This window comes from Mya arenaria, chromosome 6, assembly GCF_026914265.1.
Source record: "Mya arenaria isolate MELC-2E11 chromosome 6, ASM2691426v1".
Lineage (NCBI taxonomy): Eukaryota > Metazoa > Mollusca > Bivalvia > Myida > Myidae > Mya > Mya arenaria.
The window spans coordinates 7,745,400-7,767,838 of record NC_069127.1 but is presented as its reverse complement, the minus strand read 5'-3'; the positions used below and the strand labels follow the sequence as shown (position 1 = coordinate 7,767,838).

The 22,439-nt window shown below is 34.2% G+C and overlaps 3 protein-coding genes across 4 annotated transcripts; 1 reads left to right on the top strand and 2 right to left on the bottom strand.

Moving 5' to 3' along the window:
- On the top strand, positions 1–6,672 carry LOC128239047 (inosine-uridine preferring nucleoside hydrolase-like). 2 transcript variants are annotated; one of them, XM_052955480.1, is made up of 6 exons: positions 1–112; positions 1,709–2,036; positions 2,832–3,006; positions 3,718–3,834; positions 5,819–5,961; positions 6,232–6,672. In XM_052955480.1, the coding sequence occupies exons 2-6, from the start codon at positions 1,857–1,859 to the stop codon at positions 6,565–6,567; spliced, it is 951 nt and encodes a 316-aa protein (XP_052811440.1). In that variant the 5' UTR covers positions 1–112; positions 1,709–1,856; the 3' UTR covers positions 6,568–6,672. The 2 variants fall into 2 exon arrangements, with proteins under 2 accessions (XP_052811440.1, XP_052811441.1); XM_052955481.1 differs by lacking the exon at positions 5,819–5,961 and adding an exon at positions 5,313–5,440.
- Positions 6,673–7,122: 450 nt separating this feature from the next.
- Positions 7,123–13,469, bottom strand: LOC128237060 (adhesion G-protein coupled receptor D1-like; the record flags this gene model as incomplete). Its single annotated transcript, XM_052952253.1, has 7 exons — positions 7,123–9,272; positions 10,311–10,388; positions 10,619–10,660; positions 11,109–11,235; positions 12,815–12,900; positions 13,210–13,276; positions 13,393–13,469. Coding segments are annotated over 7 exons (531 nt in total), but the record flags the coding sequence as incomplete, so codon positions are not given.
- A 516-nt stretch (positions 13,470–13,985) lies between these two features.
- LOC128237057 (adhesion G protein-coupled receptor L3-like) lies at positions 13,986–22,304 on the bottom strand. Its single transcript, XM_052952250.1, has 13 exons — positions 22,119–22,304; positions 21,450–21,538; positions 20,785–20,967; positions 20,602–20,673; positions 19,715–19,823; positions 19,336–19,428; positions 18,801–18,882; positions 18,437–18,533; positions 15,412–15,458; positions 15,015–15,147; positions 14,697–14,800; positions 14,413–14,515; positions 13,986–14,156 (listed from the first exon to the last, which is right to left on the bottom strand). Exons 1-13 carry the CDS (start codon positions 22,249–22,251, stop codon positions 13,986–13,988), a joined length of 1,416 nt encoding a protein of 471 aa, XP_052808210.1. The 5' UTR covers positions 22,252–22,304.
- Positions 22,305–22,439: the final 135 nt, after the last annotated feature.

The following is a 22,439-nucleotide window of genomic DNA, read 5'->3' as shown; positions in this document are numbered from 1 at the left end:
TTTGCATATACCTGTTTATGGTTAGAAGGTTGTTAAGCATATGTGTATAAATGAGCATAGCCTGTATGTTATAAATCTATGTTGGCGAATACTATAACTGGTTACATGATACGTAAGTAGTAATAACTAAATATGCATAATATTTAGTAATATACAATATGGTAAATATTTTAAATAATTTGCAAAATGCAGTTTATAAACGTAAACTATGATAAATTTACACACGTTATATATGTTCATATTTTCCAAAGACTTTCACTTCTGATACATGCTTAAACGACGTCCCTTATTCACGATCCGATGAATTGGTATGAATAACTCAGTATAATAATTTCATTTAGAAAGATGTTTATTTGTGACAAATGCATTGATCACAATTTACAACACGATGGATGTCAAACCGTAGGAAAAATACGCTTGAATGTGGCTTTATATATTCGATAATACATGTGTAGTTGTGTTACATGCATAAATTGAAAACTTTTTAACAGAAACTCTGCGCACCGTTTCAATAAGATATCTTAATCTTAAAGCTCTCACTTTCACAGATTGAACGTTTCGACATTTTCTTTTATTTTTTGTCTTGGAACAAGCCAATTTTTTTGTGAAAATCCATGGAAACCAGTTTTAAAAGACTGCTGACAAAAATTAGATCGCAGATTTTTATTTTTAAATTCAAATAATAATGTTCTATGCAGTTTTCTTAAACCATTAGTAACGGTTTGCGCCATAAAACATTAGTTTTCGAACGAAAATGTGAAAATCTGCGATCCGACCTTTTGTCAGCAATCTTTTATTATTGGTTTACAGATATTTACGCAAAAATTGCTCTTTCCAAGACAAAAAATAAAAAAAGTTGTAAAAATGGTATATCTGTGAGAGTGAGAGCTTTAAACCTTATTCTGTGTCGAAAAAGTGCCCGGGTTCACCAGAACGGAATCTATGCGAATGTTGTTTAATACTATTTTTGTTTTATTGAAAAGCAGCTTACACCAGAAAGGGGTTAAGGCCTAGGAAGTAACGACCTTAAGCCCTACGGTCTTGATTAAAACGGGGCCCTGGTGTTTAAAAAACCTTCACAATTTTCACAAAAGATAATTTCATCACAGTTTGCCTTGAAAAGCATTCGCGTTGTTACACAAAGGTGTTTCAAGAATAGAAATGGTTCCAGATGCCAAATTGTTTACCATTATCCAGTTAACAAATTGTTGTGACTTTGTGGTGATGGCTTCAATTATAAGAATAGATTTGCATTTTAGTCATTTTTTTTTAAAAAATCATGTATATATTTTTTATTTGAAAGGATAGCAGCTCTAAGCCACTGACCTTCGTTGATAGAAATAAAAACATATTCATACTGCCGAAAGACTTTCCTGTAAAATACAGACGGATTTTCAACAATTATCTGAAAATTCATTTTCTTCAATTTGTTTATCTCCTTATTACACCAAAACATGTTGCATAAGTCGTATATTTTTACTCTGGAAAGATTGTACCTCAAAACTGCATAACAATACATAAAACGAGTTTTGGCCTTTCCTACCCATTTTGTGTTGTGGAAGGCCCTTAAAAGAAAATGTCACTTCCCTGTGTAGTTGTGGCAGTTGTTTTTTTATATTTATAATTAACAAGCTATTATACAAACTTATGACTATCTGCCTGACAATTTGTATTGGTGATTGGACTTTTAAAATGTTTTTCATTGCAGTTGCAAAGGAACCAAAACAATAATAGAAGACAATCTTATTCGTTTTAGAACGATAAGCGAAACGAACACAATTATTAAAATTAAAGACCACTTACTACAGAAGTTCACTGAAGACTCGGAAGAGAGTTGAGCTTATTTTGTTTTAAAAATGATTCGTAAGCTTATCATTGACGTTGACACCGGAGTGGACGACGCGCAGGCGATCATGTTGGCACTGTCATGCACCGAAGTGGAGGTAGTGGCCATCACGTGCGTTTCCGGAAACGTGCACGTTGACCAGGTGTGCACCAACACTATCAAGGTCCTAGCCGCGTGTGGACGTCTGGATGTAAGTGATCAGTGTAACATATTTGCATCAACAACTGACATACCTGAGGTCCTGAAACCTTTTACTTGACAACAGTCCAGAATAGCACACCTATACATGTATTTGTGTTGTACAAGGTCTTTATATTCTTTGATTAATTTTATTATATTCTTTGATTAATTTTAAACAGGTGTCTGATAAGCAACCATTGTTTATTTTACTTGCAATGTTGTAGTTACGAGTTTGGGAGGCATAGGCGTACATCGTGCTTGATTACTCTAGAGTTTGGGAGGCATAGGCGTACATCGTGCTTGATTACTCTAGAGTTTGGGAGGCATAGGCGTACATGGTGCTTGATTACTCTAGAGTTTGGGAGGCATAGGCGTACATGGTGCTTGATTACTCTAGAGGTTTTGGAGGCATAGGCGTACATCGTGCTTGATTACTCTAGAGGTTTGGGAGGCATAGGCGTACATCGTGCTTGATTACTCTAGAGGTTTTGGAGGCATAGGCGTACATCGTGCTTGATTACTCTAGAGTTTGGGAGGCATAGGCGTACATCGTGCTTGATTACTCTAGAGGTTTTGGAGGCATAGGCGTACATCGTGCTTGATTACTCTAGAGTTTGGGAGGCATAGGCGTACATCGTGCTTGATTACTCTAGAGTTTGGGAGGCATAGGCGTACATCGTGCTTGATTACTCTAGAGTTTGGGAGGCATAGGCGTACATCGTGCTTGATTACTCTAGAGTTTGGGAGGCATAGGCGTACATGGTGCTTGATTACTCTAGAGGTTTTGGTTGTGTTTTTTAAACAGATTCCTGTTTACCGAGGTGCCGACAAGTCTCTGATTGGCGGGGGAATGGAGGCGACTCATTACCATGGAGTTGACGGTCTCAGTGATGCGGGGATCGAGATGGACGTTTCAGGCACAAAAGTACAAAAGGAGCATGCCGTTCCCGCTATAATCAAGCTTGTCAACCAGTACCCAGGTCATTCTTACTTTTACCTTAAATATTGATTAGAGTTTTTATTAGCATATGGAAACGTGAAAACTGTGTTCGGTACTTCAGAATATTTGCATAAAAATATCGGTGATAATTAGACATTACATTATCTTTAATTTATACAAACAGGTTATCGTTAACGCTTTAGTTGGACGATTGTCACGACACCAAGACCAAGTAACCGTGATTGTACATACACATTTCAATCATACTGTTTCAATTAAATAAATAAACGGTTGCGTGTTGAGAAAGCAAGATGGATACAAAGAGTATATACATTCAATTAATAGCTTTACATATTCCAGCATTCTCACGCCAACTGTTCTTGTATTCGATGAACTGTTTAAGTGAAATCGTAGGTCAAGCCTCATTTGTAATTTGTACCACTGTTCAATTCGCATTCTTAACCATTTTAAGGTTAAACATACTATTGTGACCAAATGCAACTCTATATATTTATCGGCAATAGGGCATGAGAATATTCCATTTCGATGCCTCGTCGCCAAACTGCCAAAGCGTTATCTGTAATGCATTTTCAATCATTTATTTTAAACATTAGTAATCAGCAAGCAATAACTCTTCAAATCATACGAACATTATATGGGGTCACTATGAACATTATTGTCAATGGCATTATAACACAAAAATATAAATTGAACATCGGGTCCCTTAATAACTATCCCGGTATTATTGCAGAGGAAATAACGCTGGTTGCCCTTGCCCCATTGACAAACATCGCTCTGGCCATTAGGCAGGACCCAGGTCTTGGACGGAAATTGGCCGGGGTCACCATCATGGGCGGAAATACACAGGGTAATTGTCGTATTGTATCTAACATTAAACTAGTCAAACTGTGAGAGTTTTCTTAGTCTTCAGAGATTCAACATTTTCATTTACCTCCCATATTTTGTATATAGAAAACTAAGTGTTCATATTGACAAAACAAAGATTATGTTGTTTCGATAAGGGGGAAATTAAGAAATAATTTGAAATTCTATTATGATGATAAAGAAATAGTAAATCAGTTTACATACCTTGGAATATCTTTTTTTCCGCTGGAGGGCCAATTAATAAATCGTTTGAAGCCTTTGGAGGTCAAGCGCTCAAAGCTATATTAAAACTTAAGAAATGCTCGTCAAAATTTACAAATTTAAAAGTAATCCACTTATCATTATTTAATAAATTAATAACTCCAATACTAGATTATGGGTCAGAAGCATGACGGTTCTCGAAAGCAGATGGACTTGAGAAAATTCACCTTCATTTTTAAAAAAAAAACACACTATTAGGCGTTAAACTTTCAACACAGAACAACTTTATAAATGGAGAATTAGCTAGAGAACCATTAAAATGTCCATCGATTGACATCAATCATCCACCGTTGGTTGAAAATTGCAATGACGGATGAAAAAAAAGTTATTAAACTTACCTAATACTCCATATTAACTGATAAAGAAAACAACGCAGCGGAAATCAATTGTGTAATTAAGGTTAACCAGTTGTTGGAATATATGGGATTTGCTGAAGTTTGGCTCAGCCAGGGGGTTGGAAATACAAAATCTTTATCACTCATCTGTAAGGTGAGGGCTAGAGATTGTTTCATGCAAAAACGGAATGATGAATTACAATAATCATTAAGGACGTCAACATAAAGGGCGTCAACATATATACTTTTTGCAAACTTTATTTTAAGTCATATTTAGCCACTATACAAACCACACAAAACCAGTATAGATACTAGACACTTTTCTCCACTAACTTTACTTTTCCACATTATAAGCAAATGTATTAAAACTTTATTTTGTTTATACATTATGATGATTTTGAAAGTTGTTATACTGGATGTTACGTTAATGTTTATATAAGGTACATGCTTATATTATAGGTAACTCATGGGCTGTAAGCTTTTAGTTAATAAAAATTTATTTCAAAACTGCACACGTATAAGACCAGCGCGACGAACATGCTTTACAACATTATTACAATATTGGTTATACTTATACTCACTTGCAAATTACCAAGAAAAAAACGGTGACGCGCGTCATGGAATTAACAAGCCTGCCCTCGTGCGTTAATACAACATGAACACACGAACAATTGTGACCAATCCGTAATTAAATGCTTATATATATATGAGTATTTAACATACGGTTCATTACGTGTCTCTTGGAATTAAGTGAGATATTAATTCTAGTAATTGCAAATTGAATTAATTAACAAAGTAATTGAAATCAAGGGCAAATATTTGCACTCTAAATGGGTATATAAGAAGTGTACTGCATTTCCTGTAGCACGAGGAAGGGTTTCTCTGTGTGCGGAATTCAACTTCTTTACGGACCCCGAGGCAGCGTACGCCGTGCTCGACAGCGGTCTAGAGGTTGTGTTGTTGCCGTATGAATTAGAGACGGGCCTTACATGGGTAAAAGAGCAAACTATGCTTTAATAGGTCTTGTTGAGAATGACAAAGTTGCTTGGAGGCTGATACTTCATGGTTTAATTAAGCAAGTGACCATGGGTGACTTAATTAACACTGATAAGTTTTATATGGATTCTTTTTTTATTAAAACACCAACAATATTAAACAGGTATGTTTGTTATTCCAAGATCGTAAAATAGGTTAATGAAATGCTAAAAATAATCATAAACCATCTGCAAATACATTTGTATGTGAACCATTCACAGCAATCACCATCGAGTCCAAGCGATTTTGTCATACTTACCGGCCATTTTGTACAAACAATTTTAAAAATTGTGTTGGTATTTGTTTCAAACATTGATGTCTAAATATCACATATAGGTGTGGGAAATAGTACGGTGTGCGCCGAGTTTAATTTTGCTGCGGACCCCGATGCAGCCTTTGTTGTATTGCAAGAGTTGAATGTACGCCCGACCATTCTACCATGGGAGGTCAACCTATCGGGAACCTCTTGTCAGCCATGGGTACGATGTATTCTAAACAATTATTAATGTTTAACTTTTTTTTTAAAAAGTTTTAATTTGATGCACCAATTCAACATTGTTTAATTCGATAAGGTTGACCTCCTTACTCAGTAATGGAATCTATATAAAACACAATAACAACATAATTATTATTATGCTAGGATGATCAGTTCAGTTGTGCTTTGTTGCTCAATTTGAGTCATCTTTTATGATTTTTTTTATTTAAGTGTAGTTTTAATGTAATAATTTTGCAATGAGTATTTTTGGCAGGATTGGTTTGACGAATGGATCAAAACTGACTCTGAAAAAGCACGCTTCATGAAGGCTATTGTTCAACTCCCGGTCCATAGACAACGAGTCGTGGGTAAGATGCCGTTTTACCGATCATGTGACCTCAGTGCTATGGCGACTGTGATTGATCCGGAAGTGATTGCTGAGACACAGGAAGTGTATGCAACCGTCGAGTTGGCGGGAAATTATACGCGCGGAATGATGGTGGTGGACTGGAATGGACGATTGGGAAAGTCAACGAATTTAACGTTGGTAAAAGAATTTAATCCGGGAAAAGCAAGGCCTCACTTCGAAAGGATGCTTTTAGATGTATAGACAGTATGTTTAATGTGTTTGATACCAGTTACACATATGTTTAAATTTAAATTGTCCAAATGCTTGGAACGGTCTATGGAATCAATTAAAAATGCATCAGTTTAAACTTATTTTTTTTACAACGATTGTGAAACAAGTCATTACACGTCAGTTCTTGATCATTTTTCAGTGTTGGATTCATATAAAAACGAGTGTTTTTCAGTTTATTTTATATGCTAGGTCTGTTCGGTTTGCAGATTCCTTCCAGCGATTACATCAACATAAGTAGTAGTGAAACCAAAACATTTAGATGTGGCAGGCAAATGACGTTAAAAATTCAGTGTTATTCCTAACTTCATATTATAGTGTAGACACAACTAAAAGAGATAATTTTATGTTTTATCATCACGAGCCTTGGTGAGAAAGGGACAATGTATGTGGTCACAATGTCCAAAAACCATTGGGACAAACTGATGTTGTATTTTGTGTCAAACGTTCGCTGACGTTTGCATTACCTGATCATACAGTGATTGGAGAGGCGCCGTGTAAATGGCGACGGTGATCATGATACAGGTCGATTGGTCAAAATAATATCGTATACGGGATAATACGCGACATCTGCGGAAGCTGAAGTATATACATGTAGTAGGCCAATGGATACCGGCTGAGGTAGAAGACCCAGATACCAGTGAAAAAGAACACGAACGCCTAATTTAAAACGCAACATGCAAATTGAAAATTATTCGTAAATGGACTTTAATATTTATTACTGAATAAGAAAGAGAATATGTTATAGAACATAAAAGATAATCATGCATTGTATAAACACACACAAATATAACCAAATATAGTTTATATATAAGATAAGCAACAATTTTAACATAATTTGAAAACATATATGCGAATTTACATGCTAGACTAATTCACTTTTATACGAGAACATTTTTGATGTGTTTTACTACATGTACATTCAGGCGATATAACAAAAATGATAAAAAAGCAGCGTATATCTTCAAATATGAAAAGGAAAACGAAAACATGATTAATACATTTATATAAAACATTCAATTAAATAAAATGAAACACTAAATAACCAATTAAAGGCAGCAAGCTTCGTTTAAATAAATATAAAAGACACCTATTCGACGGTATGAAGGAAATCTCGCAAAATACAAAACATAAACCGGCAAATGTTCACACATACAACAAGTTTAGAAATGATTTCTTTTCAATTTCTGTCGATGATCGAAATGATTTATTTTTAGATGGATGTGGCCCAAGTGCAATCAGTTTACGTAGCATTTACATTCTAAAAATAGAGCTGAGCATTCCGTATGAACTCTTCACTATCTACGTGTTTCGCCATTATCGTTTTATTTTACCACTTTATTTCTAATTTAACAATGATAATGTTAATAAATGTTCAATACAAGATGTGTATCACTAGTTTGAATTATATCAGTTTTATAGAAGCATTAACGCTGGGATGTCGTTAATTTTCTTGGGCAACATAAATGATCTCACTTCTGTAGCAACATAATTTATATCCAAATAATGATTTAAGATAACATTAAAAAAAACTTTAAGAAACACATAAGTAAGGAACGTGTCGCACACTTGCTCCTGTTTGGACCGAAAACAAATTCACAGCAAACGCAAAAACATACATTCGTACAGTTGGTTTTACGATTTTAGCCGTTTTTAATCTTCAAACTGTCCGCTTAAGGAACACACAGGCAATAAGCAAAAACTGGTTGACATATTATCGACATATTGTCATTAACGAAGCGTGGTAAACAAGGTTCTCCTTATTGTTCGATCTTTAAAACCGTTGTTTGCAAACGGCCAGTCTACAAACGCTGCTGCGACAATGACGATGATTAAATCACTAAACTCGTGATAAATTGCGTCATAAATGCAACGTCGGATGGAAAATGTTGCCTTCCGACGTAGCATATATGACGTAATTTACCACGTGTTATACACACACTGCTAGAAAGATATGTTAAATCCACAGATGTTTTGCACTCACCATGACCGCAATAATTAGGCAGATGCGTCGGCATATAACACTTTTCTATATACACTCGTGAAATAAAATATGATCTTGCATTGAAATTAACAAAAGCCCTCTACGTATCCTGCCAAAAAAGGTATTTACTAGACTCTGACTTGGCGTTCAAGGAAAAAGTTATCCAAATTACATTTAACATACTAGTAAGCCTTTTCATAGGACAATAACTACACATAAGTACGCATGCAAAAATATTTGTTTATTAAAATAATTAAAAGTAATTGAAAATTCAAAGTAATTACCGGTCATTGGATTCCATTATCGATAATTGTATTATTATCGTTTATAAAATAAGAATGTACTCATACATATGTGTATTAATGACTTGCAAGGTTGCATCTTACTACATTTAATCATAAAATAATTAGGAACACGCTATGAATTTGTTTTCACATTTGTTAACCTTTAATGGTTTAAGAAGATGTAGTTGATTCTAAAAGGTTAGTCTAATACGGCTCACAAATATGTGAGGTTTCTTAACCCAGAGGGATCGAATATATACACTTCTGATCAACTAATGTAAAATGTCTACTATAGCCTCTTCAGATTCGACGATTTGTATGTACATATATGTACATGAAGATTGTACATTCGTCAGTTATGCAGTTGATTCGGTTGGCATCACGCTTGATTTTGTTACAGCCGAGGATTTCTGGAAACACAAATAAATATTTCAATCAAATGTAACCTTAGATTATGACCTACAATTGTAATCATTAAAATCAACATTAAATTCGTTTACAACTAAAAACAACGGTATAATTGGCTGAAAACAGGATGTAGATGTTTAGAGCAAATAATGTAAAAACTTAATGACTAATCGTTAAAGTGACACTCTTATTCAAAATCAATACATAGTACATACACATATGTAACAAACATACCTTTTGAGTAATAAACCTTTAACTTCTTACTAAAAATGCATTTATGGAAAATATTTATTACTGATAACAAGATTGTTACCGTGTATTTAAAAATTAAAAACGTAAAAATATTAAATGATTGGTGAGTGCTAAAATATTTACTGTGATCTACTATCGTCCCATAAGATAAAATACCGTGATTTCTGCACCTTTCTTTCAAATTAAACTCTGTATCTTTCGTAAAAACCATTGTTTTCAACATCAATTCATCTTTTCGGAAAATTAAATAATATTATTAATTGTGGGGAATCTTATTTGGGAGAAAGAGTTCCTCTTTAGTTAAAAGGCTTTATAAATGTTCTATCAATTACATGACCCGAATATGTAGTTTCCTTTGCATCGTTTCAATGTTGATCTGGCCTAAATAGGACCCATACAGGCCGGATTAATGTTAAATATAATTTATTTGTTTTTACTGTTAAGAGAAGATGATCAAGGTTAAGATGAATATTTGTACATATACATATGTCAGCAAATGTTTTTTTTTTGCTATAGTCTTTACATCTTCGATCTACTGGATTAACTAAAATAGTATTTCGCAGACTGGCATCAGAAGCAGAGAGCGCAACAAATTAATGAAGAAACATTATTAAGATTCTTTGAATTGCCTTAGCCCACTTATATGAAAAAGTAGCCTATATAGACAAATATGGCTTCTTTATATTCGTGAAAAATATATTTCAAACAATTTAATATCGAAATTCTACATTTTAGCGGACACTAAACATAAAGAAAAAGTTTCAAAATATAACAAAATTAATCAGTACTGTTTTCATTTCGGTAGCAGTGATCGACACCTCGGTTGCAAACCACCTGGCTCGCCTGGCTTTGAATGCCGCCTGCACCTTCGACAAAAACAATAACATGGTTTAAACGTTCCAGGTAATGCGACCACCGAACTACTCGTATGTGTGTTTGTTGGAATGAATACATTAAGGCAGCACACGTTTTATTTTTTACACGTATACGGTGAACATGAAGTAAAAAAACAACACTTAATTAAAATAAATGTGTCAGTCTTTTCAATTTTAGTAAAAAATTGTTGGACTAGTTTAGAAAATGGGAGCAAACATACTTTTCTATCCAGAACGCACTGAACAACGAATATAAGGACTCCCTGAAAATAAAGACATAATAATTTTGCTTTGTTTACGAGCATTTATGAATGTTTATTCATTTGTAGTGTATAGGTGTATGTGCATTGTGAAACATAATACTATTTTACTTCAATTAGATGTAATGTGGGTATGGACATATGAGTAAAGATTCGTTCAGGGGAAAACAAATTGTTATATTTGTACCTATTTACTATTGTACGTGTACCTACATAATAGTGTGCGTGTACTTACATAGTTGTGTATGTGTTTCTGCATTATGTTGTACGTGAACCTGCAGGCTGTTGTACATTCCCAATAAGAGTGTTACACGTGTACATACATACTATTGTCCGTGTACCAACATACTGTTGTCTGTGTACCGTCACAGTATTGTGAGTGCACATGAAGACTGGTGTGCGTGTACCTGCAGGCTGTTGTACATGTGCATGATCGATATTGAACGTGTACCTGTAGACTGTTGAAGATGACAAAGAGGTACTGGAAAACGACAGTATCCCTGTTGACGGCAAACACTCCGAACATCCACGTGATTCCAAACACTGGCAACAAGACACACACGCTACGTATCCCGGTCCTGTGACAGATAATATGAAATACAAGGCTAATGTTGATGCAAGACATCGAAGACGTAGTTAAAGGGGTTTGTATTGGATATCAGTATACAGATTTATCGATGTTCACATGTGGGTATTTACGAGTTAAATAACTTACGATAAAGATTTTTTTTTAAATGTAACACAGCAACCTAAGTTTGTAACTTCGAATGTATATTTCTTGATGTTCAATCGGTATAAGTTTTCTAAAGTTGTTACATAGCAACCTAATGTTGTAAACCATCTGAATAAACACGGAAAATCCGAACTCGGGCCGATTTATCACTGGACAAAATAGCGATACTTTATTGGTGCGGACAATACTTTTCACGGATTCCTCATCTTCATCTCCGACATTCGATACCATGGACACGAACTTTAAGTTAAAACTCATTTAATTTTACGATTGCAACTTATATTAATCACTCTCGTTAACACGATATTGCGCGGGAGCGTTGTTTTGTGTTGTTGGGGAAACGGAGTACCCGGGGGAAACCCACTTGTCCGACTTGGTGACCACAAACCAAACCCACACGCGCCCAGGCCGGGAATCGAACCCGGGTCGCATAGATGAGAAGCGAATGCATTAACCACTGTGCTTACCGATAAATGCTTACTTTTTAGCAGAACGTGCACATAGAGTACAGAATGTGATTAATATTCTCTTTTCTCTCTATATTAACTATATTTTAAGATACTTTTTTTTATAGAAGTTCAGAACGCACATGATTTATGCATTTAACTTTACTTTTATTCTCAGGTATTCACCCAACCTTTAGCACACATATATTGGCATTCACTTTGCATTTAAAAAGGATCAGACCAACATAAGGGCTTGATTTCCTTACAATTAAACCAAGGTTCAACATAAATCAACGTCCATTATGAAATTGTTCGGAAGTGAACGTTTGGCATCATAACTATGTACATACAATGTTATTTTACACCATTTGTAAAAAGAAATATGATGGTTCTAACGCACTTTTTATAAGCATAAAATGAGTGCTTTTCACTTATTATTATTTCCCAAAATGAACAATGCGTTCATCCAAGCGGAGGATGACCGCATATGGGCGTAAGCAAAAGTCCATTGAAACTATTCGGTAGCTCAATCGAGAAATCGGGACGAGCAGATGATGGGTGAGTTTGGACATACTATTTAGTCGCGCAGGGTAGAAATATAGGATTGTTTAAAATGCACGTGTCTACATATACAAAATGTATATGCGGTCATCTTGCATAGCTTCTTTTGAAAGAAAATAGAGAAAATCGCTTGTGTCCGGATGAGAAACGTTCGAAATTTTCGTGAAGCTTGGTTTTACATATGATTTTTTAACCACGTGGTATGTTCAACATGGACTGAGGTTATAGAAAAAATAAGGGCCGTAAACGGATGTATTTGATACAAAAAGAATAAAGACATTTATATATCCGTAAATAAGGTAATGAGTTGTCAACTGTTTCTATGCTTAATGATTAATTATGGAGTATAATTTTTTTATTTTTAGACGTTTGGAAGAACTTAAAAGCGTTAGGCAGCTATAGAGAAAAGAAACTTTCTTGATCTTGTCAGCATCTCCTCGTTTTGACATTGCAGAGGTCCCAAACGACCTTTTGATGACAGCGACTGTGATAACGGAGTTCGTCTTTAACAGAAAAATAAACAACAACATGAGAAACAAGAATAAAACCAACAACACACCCATCATCAACAATTACAATAACTGCAAACATTGCTGCAGTAACAATACAAATGTGTAAATATTACACATAACAAGAACACAATATTTTATGGCTTGTTCGTTTCCAGCCTTTTTCATGTACTAATGGAGGAATGCATTAAAATGCTTATGAACAAGAGCTTCGAGGGAGTTGTTTATCATACAGTAAATTGTAAGAATTGTTTACGTTGCAATCAAGAATGATTTTAACAACCAAAAAAGGCATTAACTTACAAATATGATTGTCAATGCCGGTCCAGCAAAAGCCCAGAAAAGTCCTGAATCAACGCTTAGCCAACAGCTAGAGAATAAAGAAAACATGTAAGAATAAGGCTTCTCGAAACTAATATCAACCAATTGTAGCAAACATGAGCTTTAATTAAATTACTTGATTTCATTCCCTCCCTTTGTACTTACAATTGGTCATTACCATAACCTTTCAGTTTAGATGATGCAGCAGAAATGATCACAACGACCAATGGAATTCCTAAAAATAATCAGCATATAAATAGTTTATAAAAGAATGCTTGCATAGTTAGCATCATTTTACAGCATATATGGTTAGATATTCAAACATTTTACGAAAAGAGGTTCACAATAAAAGTACTTTTATAGGCAATTTCATTAAGTTAAAACTTTTTTTGCTTATTAAAACAGTTAAATATAGAACTACTTCATAAGCCTCAATACTATTATCCACAATTTATTTTGGTTATCTCTATACAATATCTTATCTGAAAACTGCTATTCTTTAAATGATAACGATAAAGTGATTCATAGTGCATTACAATTTATAATCATGGCTGGATACATTTATTGAATAGTTTCATTTTGTTTTGTAAACATTAATACTTTTTTAAAAATATTTTCTTATAATAAATAATACAATGCAAACTACAGGGACAAGCCGAAAAGACGGAGATTCAAAAATAAACCCTGTTTGGAGGTTCAAGGTAAGGGACAATATCGCCGTTAACCGTGTTACGTAAATAATACCTTTGTATGACTGTTTAATTTATAGTTAAAATACCGTAAGAAATTCCAAGCAATGTTTTTAAAACGACCCTTTTGTCAAAGGGTCTGAGCACCATCTGTGCAATTAAACATCCTTCCGATAGCATCAAGAAAAAGGCAGCCAAAAATATGTAGTGGAGCAGAACAGCAATGGACGTGCACAAGGCCTGTAAGATACAAAATATATACAGAAAAAGTCATCCAAAACGAGTATAATTCTGCCTTCATGTTTCCTTTCAGGAAAGCAGACACATTTAACAAAAAGTTTGCATCAAGGAACAAGCGCATAACGTTTAATAATGATACATCAACTTAACGTTACTGGTACGAATGACGTCATCTGTTCATTTATTCAAACCATTTACACTGGCGTTTAAAAACGAGATGAACTGTATTTCGAAAAGTAACTAAACGTGGATTTACATGATGTGAAGTGCTGTTCACCCCCGTCAGAAACAGGATGTAAGCCAGAAGTAGAACCGTACACAGGTTGACAAGCAAAACTGACCTCGGCGAATGTACAGCCCTGGAAGGAAAGAAACAAGCCAATTATAGATATACTGCATCCCACAATTGACAAAAATCCAAGGCGGCGATGGTGAACTGTAATTTTATTTCCTTGAAGTCAACCTATATAATGTGCTTAACATTAACATTCCCATCTGTCAATTCACTCAAATGTTCTTTATATGCAATAAACAACTTACCTCCAGAAGTACACATAGGTCGTAATTGTAAGAAACAAGCCAATTATAGATATACTGCATCCCACAATTGACAAAACTCCAAGGCGGCGATGGTGAACAGTTTCCTAAATAGTCAAGAAATTGCATAAAAATAAATAATACAACAATAATTAAACTTTAATGTCCGTATACTTCGTTGGAATAAAGCTTAACAGGATAATGCAGGTAAAATAAAGTTCCGCATGCAATATACAGGTCTTACTTGTGGTCATTTGTATATATCTACAACGTATTTTAGTAATTAGCACTTTAAAAAGAGAAAACGAATTATATCACGACCGTTTCAGAGGTACTGGCGGGGCTCATAAGAACAGCAAAATTTGTCAGGTGGTTACAATGACAGGACACGGTTCCACTTTCTTTGTTAAATTGTTCCAAACTGCATCCATCAGTAGACCAAAGGCCTTTTCCGCTACAAAAGACCCCAAACAGTAAGGTTGTAACAGTAAGTATGCATTTAATACAAAATGACTTTAGGCAGGATAACAACTTAATACATTTAGCGTTTTGAGCAAAATATATGCACTAAAAATTTGCCCCCATAATACAAGTATGCATAAACTAGAAACTTTCAGTTTTGTATATGATCAAATACACTAAAAGCCCGTTGTATGATAATTGTAATACCATCAAAAGAAAATATTATTTAAGGATACACAAATATGTTACGAAATACCTTTGATTTGTTTTCCAGAATGAACAGGACGGATCTGTTAGATTCCTCTGAAAGAATTTAGCAAATACCAAAGGTATATTAAATTCCATACATAAAATTGATTCGATTATCACTTCATGAATGTGCATTCATATCATTTAACAAGAGACACATAACGTAAATAAACACTTACACTAATATCAAAATATCATTAAAAGTATATACTGGGCTAACCGCATTGACATGGCCAGTGAACACTAACAAAACAATGAAAACTACAGGGACAAGCCCAGTAGTAAAATATTTAAGTAAAACCCCGTTGTGCGGCATCCGTTTGGGTCTAAAAGACACTGGACGAGAGACAAAACATACAAACACCATAAACTAACCACACACACATAAAAAGATGTATCAATAATTGATAGGGTTTCCGCCTCGAAACTGTACTGACACAAGTGTTGAATGGGGGATATAAACTAGTATATGCGCACGCAACCTCACACTTCTTCCAAAATTTATCAATACTTTCCAAATTAGAATGTAATTCCCATCGAAACTAAGGGCTATTCCAGTTAAACATATAACTCAGGGGGGACGGCAATTTTTTAAATCATATATTATGGGGTGTCTTTTTCGCTAATTTGCATCTGTAGGTGGTTGTCAAATTGTGCAATTTGCTTCTGATTGGGGGGGGGGGGGTCGAAGTTTTAATCGCATATGACGTTAGGGTAAAAATCTCTTCAGGCCGATCGAACTAATAATTTGTGTTACCTCCCTAAAAATGTTTATAATTTGTGGAATTCTTCTGCTTTTTCCGCTGATCGCAACTTCGCAATATACCATAGTCCTTTGCGGCATGGTAACTTCCGTTTTTTCCCGGATTATAGCGAAGTCTAATAACAGCGTTAAATTCGAATTAATTACCACCCCAGGTTTGTTTTAAATTATATTTTCTCATTAGATATGACATTTCAATGGGTTTATAATACATCGTAGAAATATAATGTGCATGACATAAGATATAAATCGCTTGACACACTTCCTAGACAGGAGGTTGTGATGGGTAGGGTAAATTGTTCAGAAAAATGAATGCTGCTCCCACTCTTATTTGATTATTAATATTGTTGTTGTTGTTTTAAATCAAATTGACAAAACATTAGTTTTGAGAACATTATTATCTGTCTGACTGACTGTCACAATTCATGCGGAATTTGTGCTATATAATTTTATAAACATATCATCAATCATATAATCAATATAAATCATTAAAAAAGTCAAACACATTTGATAAACTTGTGGCTTTACTGACATCTTTAAGGGTTGTAATTCTATATAAAAAAATCTGTTTAATCATTAATACTAGTGTCGATTATTTTCAGCAGAAACTTGACACAATAACCTTTTAACTGCTGTGTGCAGAGTACTATAATACTACATTATAGACATGCTACATTAGAGTTAATTTCTCATGCTGTAACCTGTAAAGTGTTTTTTTAAATGATATATATATATATATATATATATATATATATATATATATATATATATATATATATATATATATATATATATATATATATATATATATATATTAAAAACAATAGCAATTCTAATTGGTGTTGATTTTATTCCAGACATGGGTGTTCCATGTATGGGACTAGTCTGGTGGCCATCATATTATTAAAATTTAACAGACAGATCATTTAAAAAAACTTTTGCTTATAATGCGTATAATTCTCCCTTCATTTTTTCAGATATGATTCAAATATACTGATGTTATGTTTTGAGAACATTACTTCCATCAAAATGACCACTAGAATTGGTTTGGCTGGTTGTACACCCAGGACAGCAAGTGGACAGTGATGGACAACTAGTGCCGGCCGACTACTGTTGGTTGGACAGGTTTCGTTTATTGGACCGCTACTTTGGTTGGACCATGAGTGTTGGTAATTAAACACTTATAGATAGTTGGACTGTAAGTGTTGGTTTGACAACCGTAGTTGGGTGGACTGCTAGATGGACAGCAAGTGTAATGGACAGCTAGTGATGTTTGAACTGCTACTGTTGGTTGGACAACTATTGATTCTGGCTATATATATTGATTGGACCACAAGTGTTTTTGAACAACTATTACTGGATTGTAAGTGTTCCGTTTATTAAAACATGAAACATGTATGTGTGTTAAAAAGGTTACAAAGGGCAATAACTCTTACTTATACTTAAATTGGGGTTATACAAATTGTCGCAAAAGAGTACATTGTTACTGTGAATAAGTTCATGAAGTTTGAAGTTGATATCTTTTGTGTTTGTAAAACAATACAATAATTAAAAAACCCCACGTGTTTTATGAATGACAACGTGGGGTGAAGGAATTTAAAAGAGCGTCACCAAAGGATCATTTTTTTTTGAAATGATGGATAAATGGGACCAGCGGGTTCTGAGGAGAAGATTTACGAAGTTTTCTATATACATTACTAGCTCCGCCCCCTGGTGGCCAAGTTCTTTACAAATCAACATGGTGTGAAGAAATATGACAGAGTGTCACCTAAGGAACATTTCTGTTAAATTATTTTAATATAGGGCCAGCGGATTCCGAGAAGAAGATTTTCCATATAGACATTTAGTGAAAAGTAACCCCGCCCCATTCTGGCCATGTATGAGCTGAAGAAATTTAATAGAGGGTCAACAAACGATAATTTCTGTGAAATAATTTTAAGATCGGGCGAACGGATTCTGAGGAGAAGAGTTTTAAAGTTTTCCATACAAACATATAAAGTGAAAAGTGGCCCTGTCCTTGGCGGTTTTGTTTTAAACATCAATATCAACACTGTTATTGAATGAACCTGGAAGAAGACCACTTCAGGAACTTTCCTGTAAAAAATAAGTTGGAATTGTCCCAGTGGTATAGGTGGAGAGGTTGTTCGAAGGCAAATATTGAATACGGACGACGACGGACAATCAACCTATGACAATTGCTTCTGCTGAGCACTGTGCTCAGCTGAGCTAAAAATCGAATGCCGAAGAATGTAATTAAACAGTTACATACATCAAATACATGGAAGCTTATTCTGACGTTCTCAGTCTTGTGGTGGTGTCCGTGAAAACTAAAGCACAAGACCGGTCCGTTGATTGAACTGTTTAACCTGGCAATCGAAGTAACCTATAACTTTAAATACTCTATTCAATGATATATTCTAAGTCATGCAGGGAAATTGCTAACGTTGAGCTGTGGTTTCGAACGAAGACCTTATGCAAAGCATGCTCAATTTTGTCAATGTGTACAATTTATTTTCTAAGCAATATCTTCTTAAACATAGCTATGAATATTACTCAATGCTAAATACTTTTTCTTTGATTTCGTCGATACATCTATGGTTACAGAACGTTTATTGAAAGGAAATAATACGTACGAGTCGATATCGTTTGAAGTGGTAGGCAACATTCCCGACATGTTTTTAAACAAGCCACCGCTAAATACTTTATTACCTATTTCTGTTGAACAAAATGTATTTTTCAGAACTTGAACATTTGCAACGATATTCCAACAAACAAATATGGCTGAACCGTTTAAACAAAACAAAAGGAAAATTAGAGTCGATATTTCAAAATATATTTTATTTGGACAATTTGCTTAAGATATATCCGAGTGGAAGTCAGGTTATGATCTTTGCCAAGTCACACTTATTAATATGAACAATATTCCCTTAAGACAGTGTTTCGTTTTGATAAAAATAAAATAATGTAAGTACATGTAATCAAATTTTCATTCACTAAGAAAGATAACCATAAATCTCTCACAAAATCTTGAAGCTTCCTAAAAATCAAATGAATTTCTTTTGCACAAGCAATATGTTTCTATCAGATTTACGTCTTACTTATAACTACGTGTACAAAATGAAACAGGCCCTTGTGTCAAATCATGTACCAGTTATCAAAGAGGGTTACCTTGTCCACAGCCGACGACGATTTGATCGGTCGTATTGGCAGCAGACGGAAATCTAATGATTTTACATGTGTCAACTTGCCCTATTTCTATAACTAAAATTGAAATAATCTATACAATGGTTTAACAAGCTTTCATTTTCGCAAGTTTATATGTTTAATATAACTATGTCTAATAAAACTAATGAAACACTCTTTCATCTAATTCTGATTAGATACTTAATAACATAATAACGAGTATTCAAGCTAACTATCATAATATATTCTTTTTTAGTTTTTTTTTACCATTTCATGTCCATTAATTTGGTTTTGTGAACAAACAAACATGATTATGTTTTATTTGAGAACTATACGACTCCTAAATACTAAACAAACGTCCTACACATGTTAGGCTTGTCGAACGTCTTGTTCCAATTCTCGTGAGACGAGTTCACAACTTTCGAAATAAACCGGTCGATTGTGTTTATTACTGAGTCAGCACCAACTCCATTCTGTTGTTAAGAAATAACTCAAACACCAGCGTTAAGTTACATTTACAAATAAATATAAAATTGAAATTCTTATCTTTTCTTCATAATTTGAAAATACATCTAATTGAATACAATATAATAGGGTAATTGGTAATGCGTTTTAATTCGGGCGATTGCATTTGACGTGAAGTGGATTTTGGAAGATAAGGAAACTTCAATGAGATTTCAATACAAAATCGGAATCGAAAAGCAGAACTGATAACACTTTGACTACATGTATTTCACTGCCTCCAATTACTCGACATTATTTTCGTTTTGGTATCAATTGCGTTAGTTTCTCTAATTTATTTTAAAGTTTTGTGGCTTGTAAAAGAAAGACTACTTGAGATCAATAAGAAAAAATAGTGGGTTTTTTTAAGAAATCATTTTTAGGTAAGAATTTCTGCTAAATGATTTAAATCACGCTGAATACACACAATTAATTACGTTTATTTAGGTACGTTTAATATAAAACAACTGACCATTGCCATGTTAGAGTTAATTAGGCAAAATACAGTAATTATCAAATTTATTAATGGGTTAACGAATGTAAATAACATAAATGAATGAGGCCATGCACACCACATCTATGTTCTTTTCGTAAACCGATTGCGTATCTTTGTATTATTTTCAGACGAAAACTCTTCAAACAAAGAACTGGTTAGGAAAAGGGGGCTGGTGTGTACTACTTCATATTATCAAAGCTGAACAATTGTTCTCTTATACATTTACTGACACCGAACAAAGAAAACATACGTACGTCATTAATCAAACTTCTCCATGAACGTGTCAAATTTCCATCCAGTATATTATTCGTAACTTCGAAAAAACACTGCAACGAATACAGCAATTATATCATGTTAAGCCAAACAAAAAATAACCCATAGTTTCGCAGTTGTTCATAGATAATAATGATCTTTACGGAAGAAAATAGATAGCATACATCAGTGTCGTTCACGATTGTGGCAGAATTGACTTCGATGTCTTTAATGACTTTATCAAGGATCTGGATAATATTCTGTAGATCGCCCGCTGTTAGTAAGTTCTCGTTAGCTGTCGTCAATATAGTTGTTTCCTGCTTTAACCTCGACAAAGCCTCTGTGGTATTGAGGAATCCATTTAACACCTACAAAGTAAAGGGTCTCACATTACACGCAGTTCATTCATACAGACATATATGTACATTATGGATCAAGTGTATGAAATGTTTTTGTTGGCAAGGTCTTTGTTTAGATTTTATTTAGTAAATTTTAGTTCAGATACAAAAGTTTGTTTTTATGCCAAATATGCGCATCGTAAAATAGGTTTGCTATTTTGCAATAGTAGTGTGCATTAAGAACAGTGAGACTTGGTTTAGGGAATAAATAGTAAAATATAAAAACGTATTTTCTTTGTATTTTGTGTCATATCAGACTTGTGAATGCTTACTAATGTATGTATGAATTTATGTTTGTGAGAATACATTTTAAAGCCAATCACAAAAGAAACTCAAAATAAGTTTTATAAAATATTGATGGCATTACCAAGGACAATAAATGAGAATGTTAACTGCAAATTATAATAATGTCGCTACCAAACAAAAATTATATGAATAATTATATGGCGTACCTGAGCGTGTAAATCTTGTATCGCTCTCCGTGTGCAATTGTTAACGAGGTTCAGATAAATGCCATTTTGACAACGACGATACATATCGCCTAAAATACGAATGTCAAAGTTCTTATTATCAAATAAAGTACATTTTCTTTCAGATTTTCTGAATTAGTTTAAGACACAACGGTATTTCTTTTTGCTGACTTGTATTGTGTTAGTCTGCCGTTTCATACTTTCGCCGCGAAAATACATGAGACGGTGCGAATATTCTGCCCCGAAACATGGCGTACTTTGTATTTTTGTCAATTTCCTGTTGGCATTTGCAGACAATTAAGCTATCTTAATAGGCTTAAGTTTTCCTTGAATGCAGGCATTAAATGCAATTAAACTATGTCTTCACATGCCGCCTTGTCTTGAAAAGGTGCTATATAAATTTAAATGTTTGAAAATGCAGAAGTATTGCTGGTCTTGAATGCTTTGTGCATGCCTACCAAAAATATGAACATTCGCCATATGGTGGAGTAACATGATATTATTTCGTATTTGGCTCAATAAAATGGCGTATTTCGTGCAATCGTAGTTTCGTATCATGTAATAGTTATACATATCAGTCCAGTTTATGGCCGACTCCATAATTGAGCTAAAAATATTTTTTTTAATTAAAACCTAGAATCAAATCTCTACCTTGGTATCCGTCACGGCATCTTTGCAGAGCTATTTGTCCGTCAAGAGCTACCGGCCATTCTCTGCCGTTTTCGAGGAAAGCAGCACATGAGCTTGGTCCTAAATAGTTCGTTAACATACTAAAATAACTCATTATCCAATACAAATATAAACTATTTCTGTAATTGTGAGGACTTGCATTATATATATATATATATATATAAAGGTTGTATCTATCTATTACGTTATCTCTCTTGCTCTAGACGAGGAAGTAAAAGCAGTAGTCTGTGTTATCTTAAAAGCCATTGATCGCGTATGACATGAAAGTAATTTTTAGGCTTC

What these genes read in the sequence shown, in the direction of transcription:
- LOC128239047 (XM_052955480.1), top strand. Translation starts at nt 1,857, where the DNA reads ATGATTCGTAAGCTTATCATTGACGTTGACACCGGAGTGGACGACGCG. An exon ending in CCGCGTGTGGACGTCTGGAT is followed by an intron (nt 2,037 to 2,831) that starts GTAAGTGATCAG and finishes TTTTTTAAACAG; the next exon opens with ATTCCTGTTTACCGAGGTGC. An exon ending in GCTTGTCAACCAGTACCCAG is followed by an intron (nt 3,007 to 3,717) that starts GTCATTCTTACT and finishes GTATTATTGCAG; the next exon opens with AGGAAATAACGCTGGTTGCC.
- LOC128237057 (XM_052952250.1), bottom strand. Translation starts at nt 22,251, where the DNA reads ATGAGTTATTTTAGTATGTTAACGAACTATTTAGGACCAAGCTCATGT. An exon ending in ACTTCAAACGATATCGACTC is followed by an intron (nt 18,534 to 18,800) that starts GTACGTATTATT and finishes TTCGATTGCCAG; the next exon opens with GTTAAACAGTTCAATCAACG. An exon ending in TTCTGGAAAACAAATCAAAG is followed by an intron (nt 15,148 to 15,411) that starts GTATTTCGTAAC and finishes GGTCTTTTGTAG; the next exon opens with CGGAAAAGGCCTTTGGTCTA.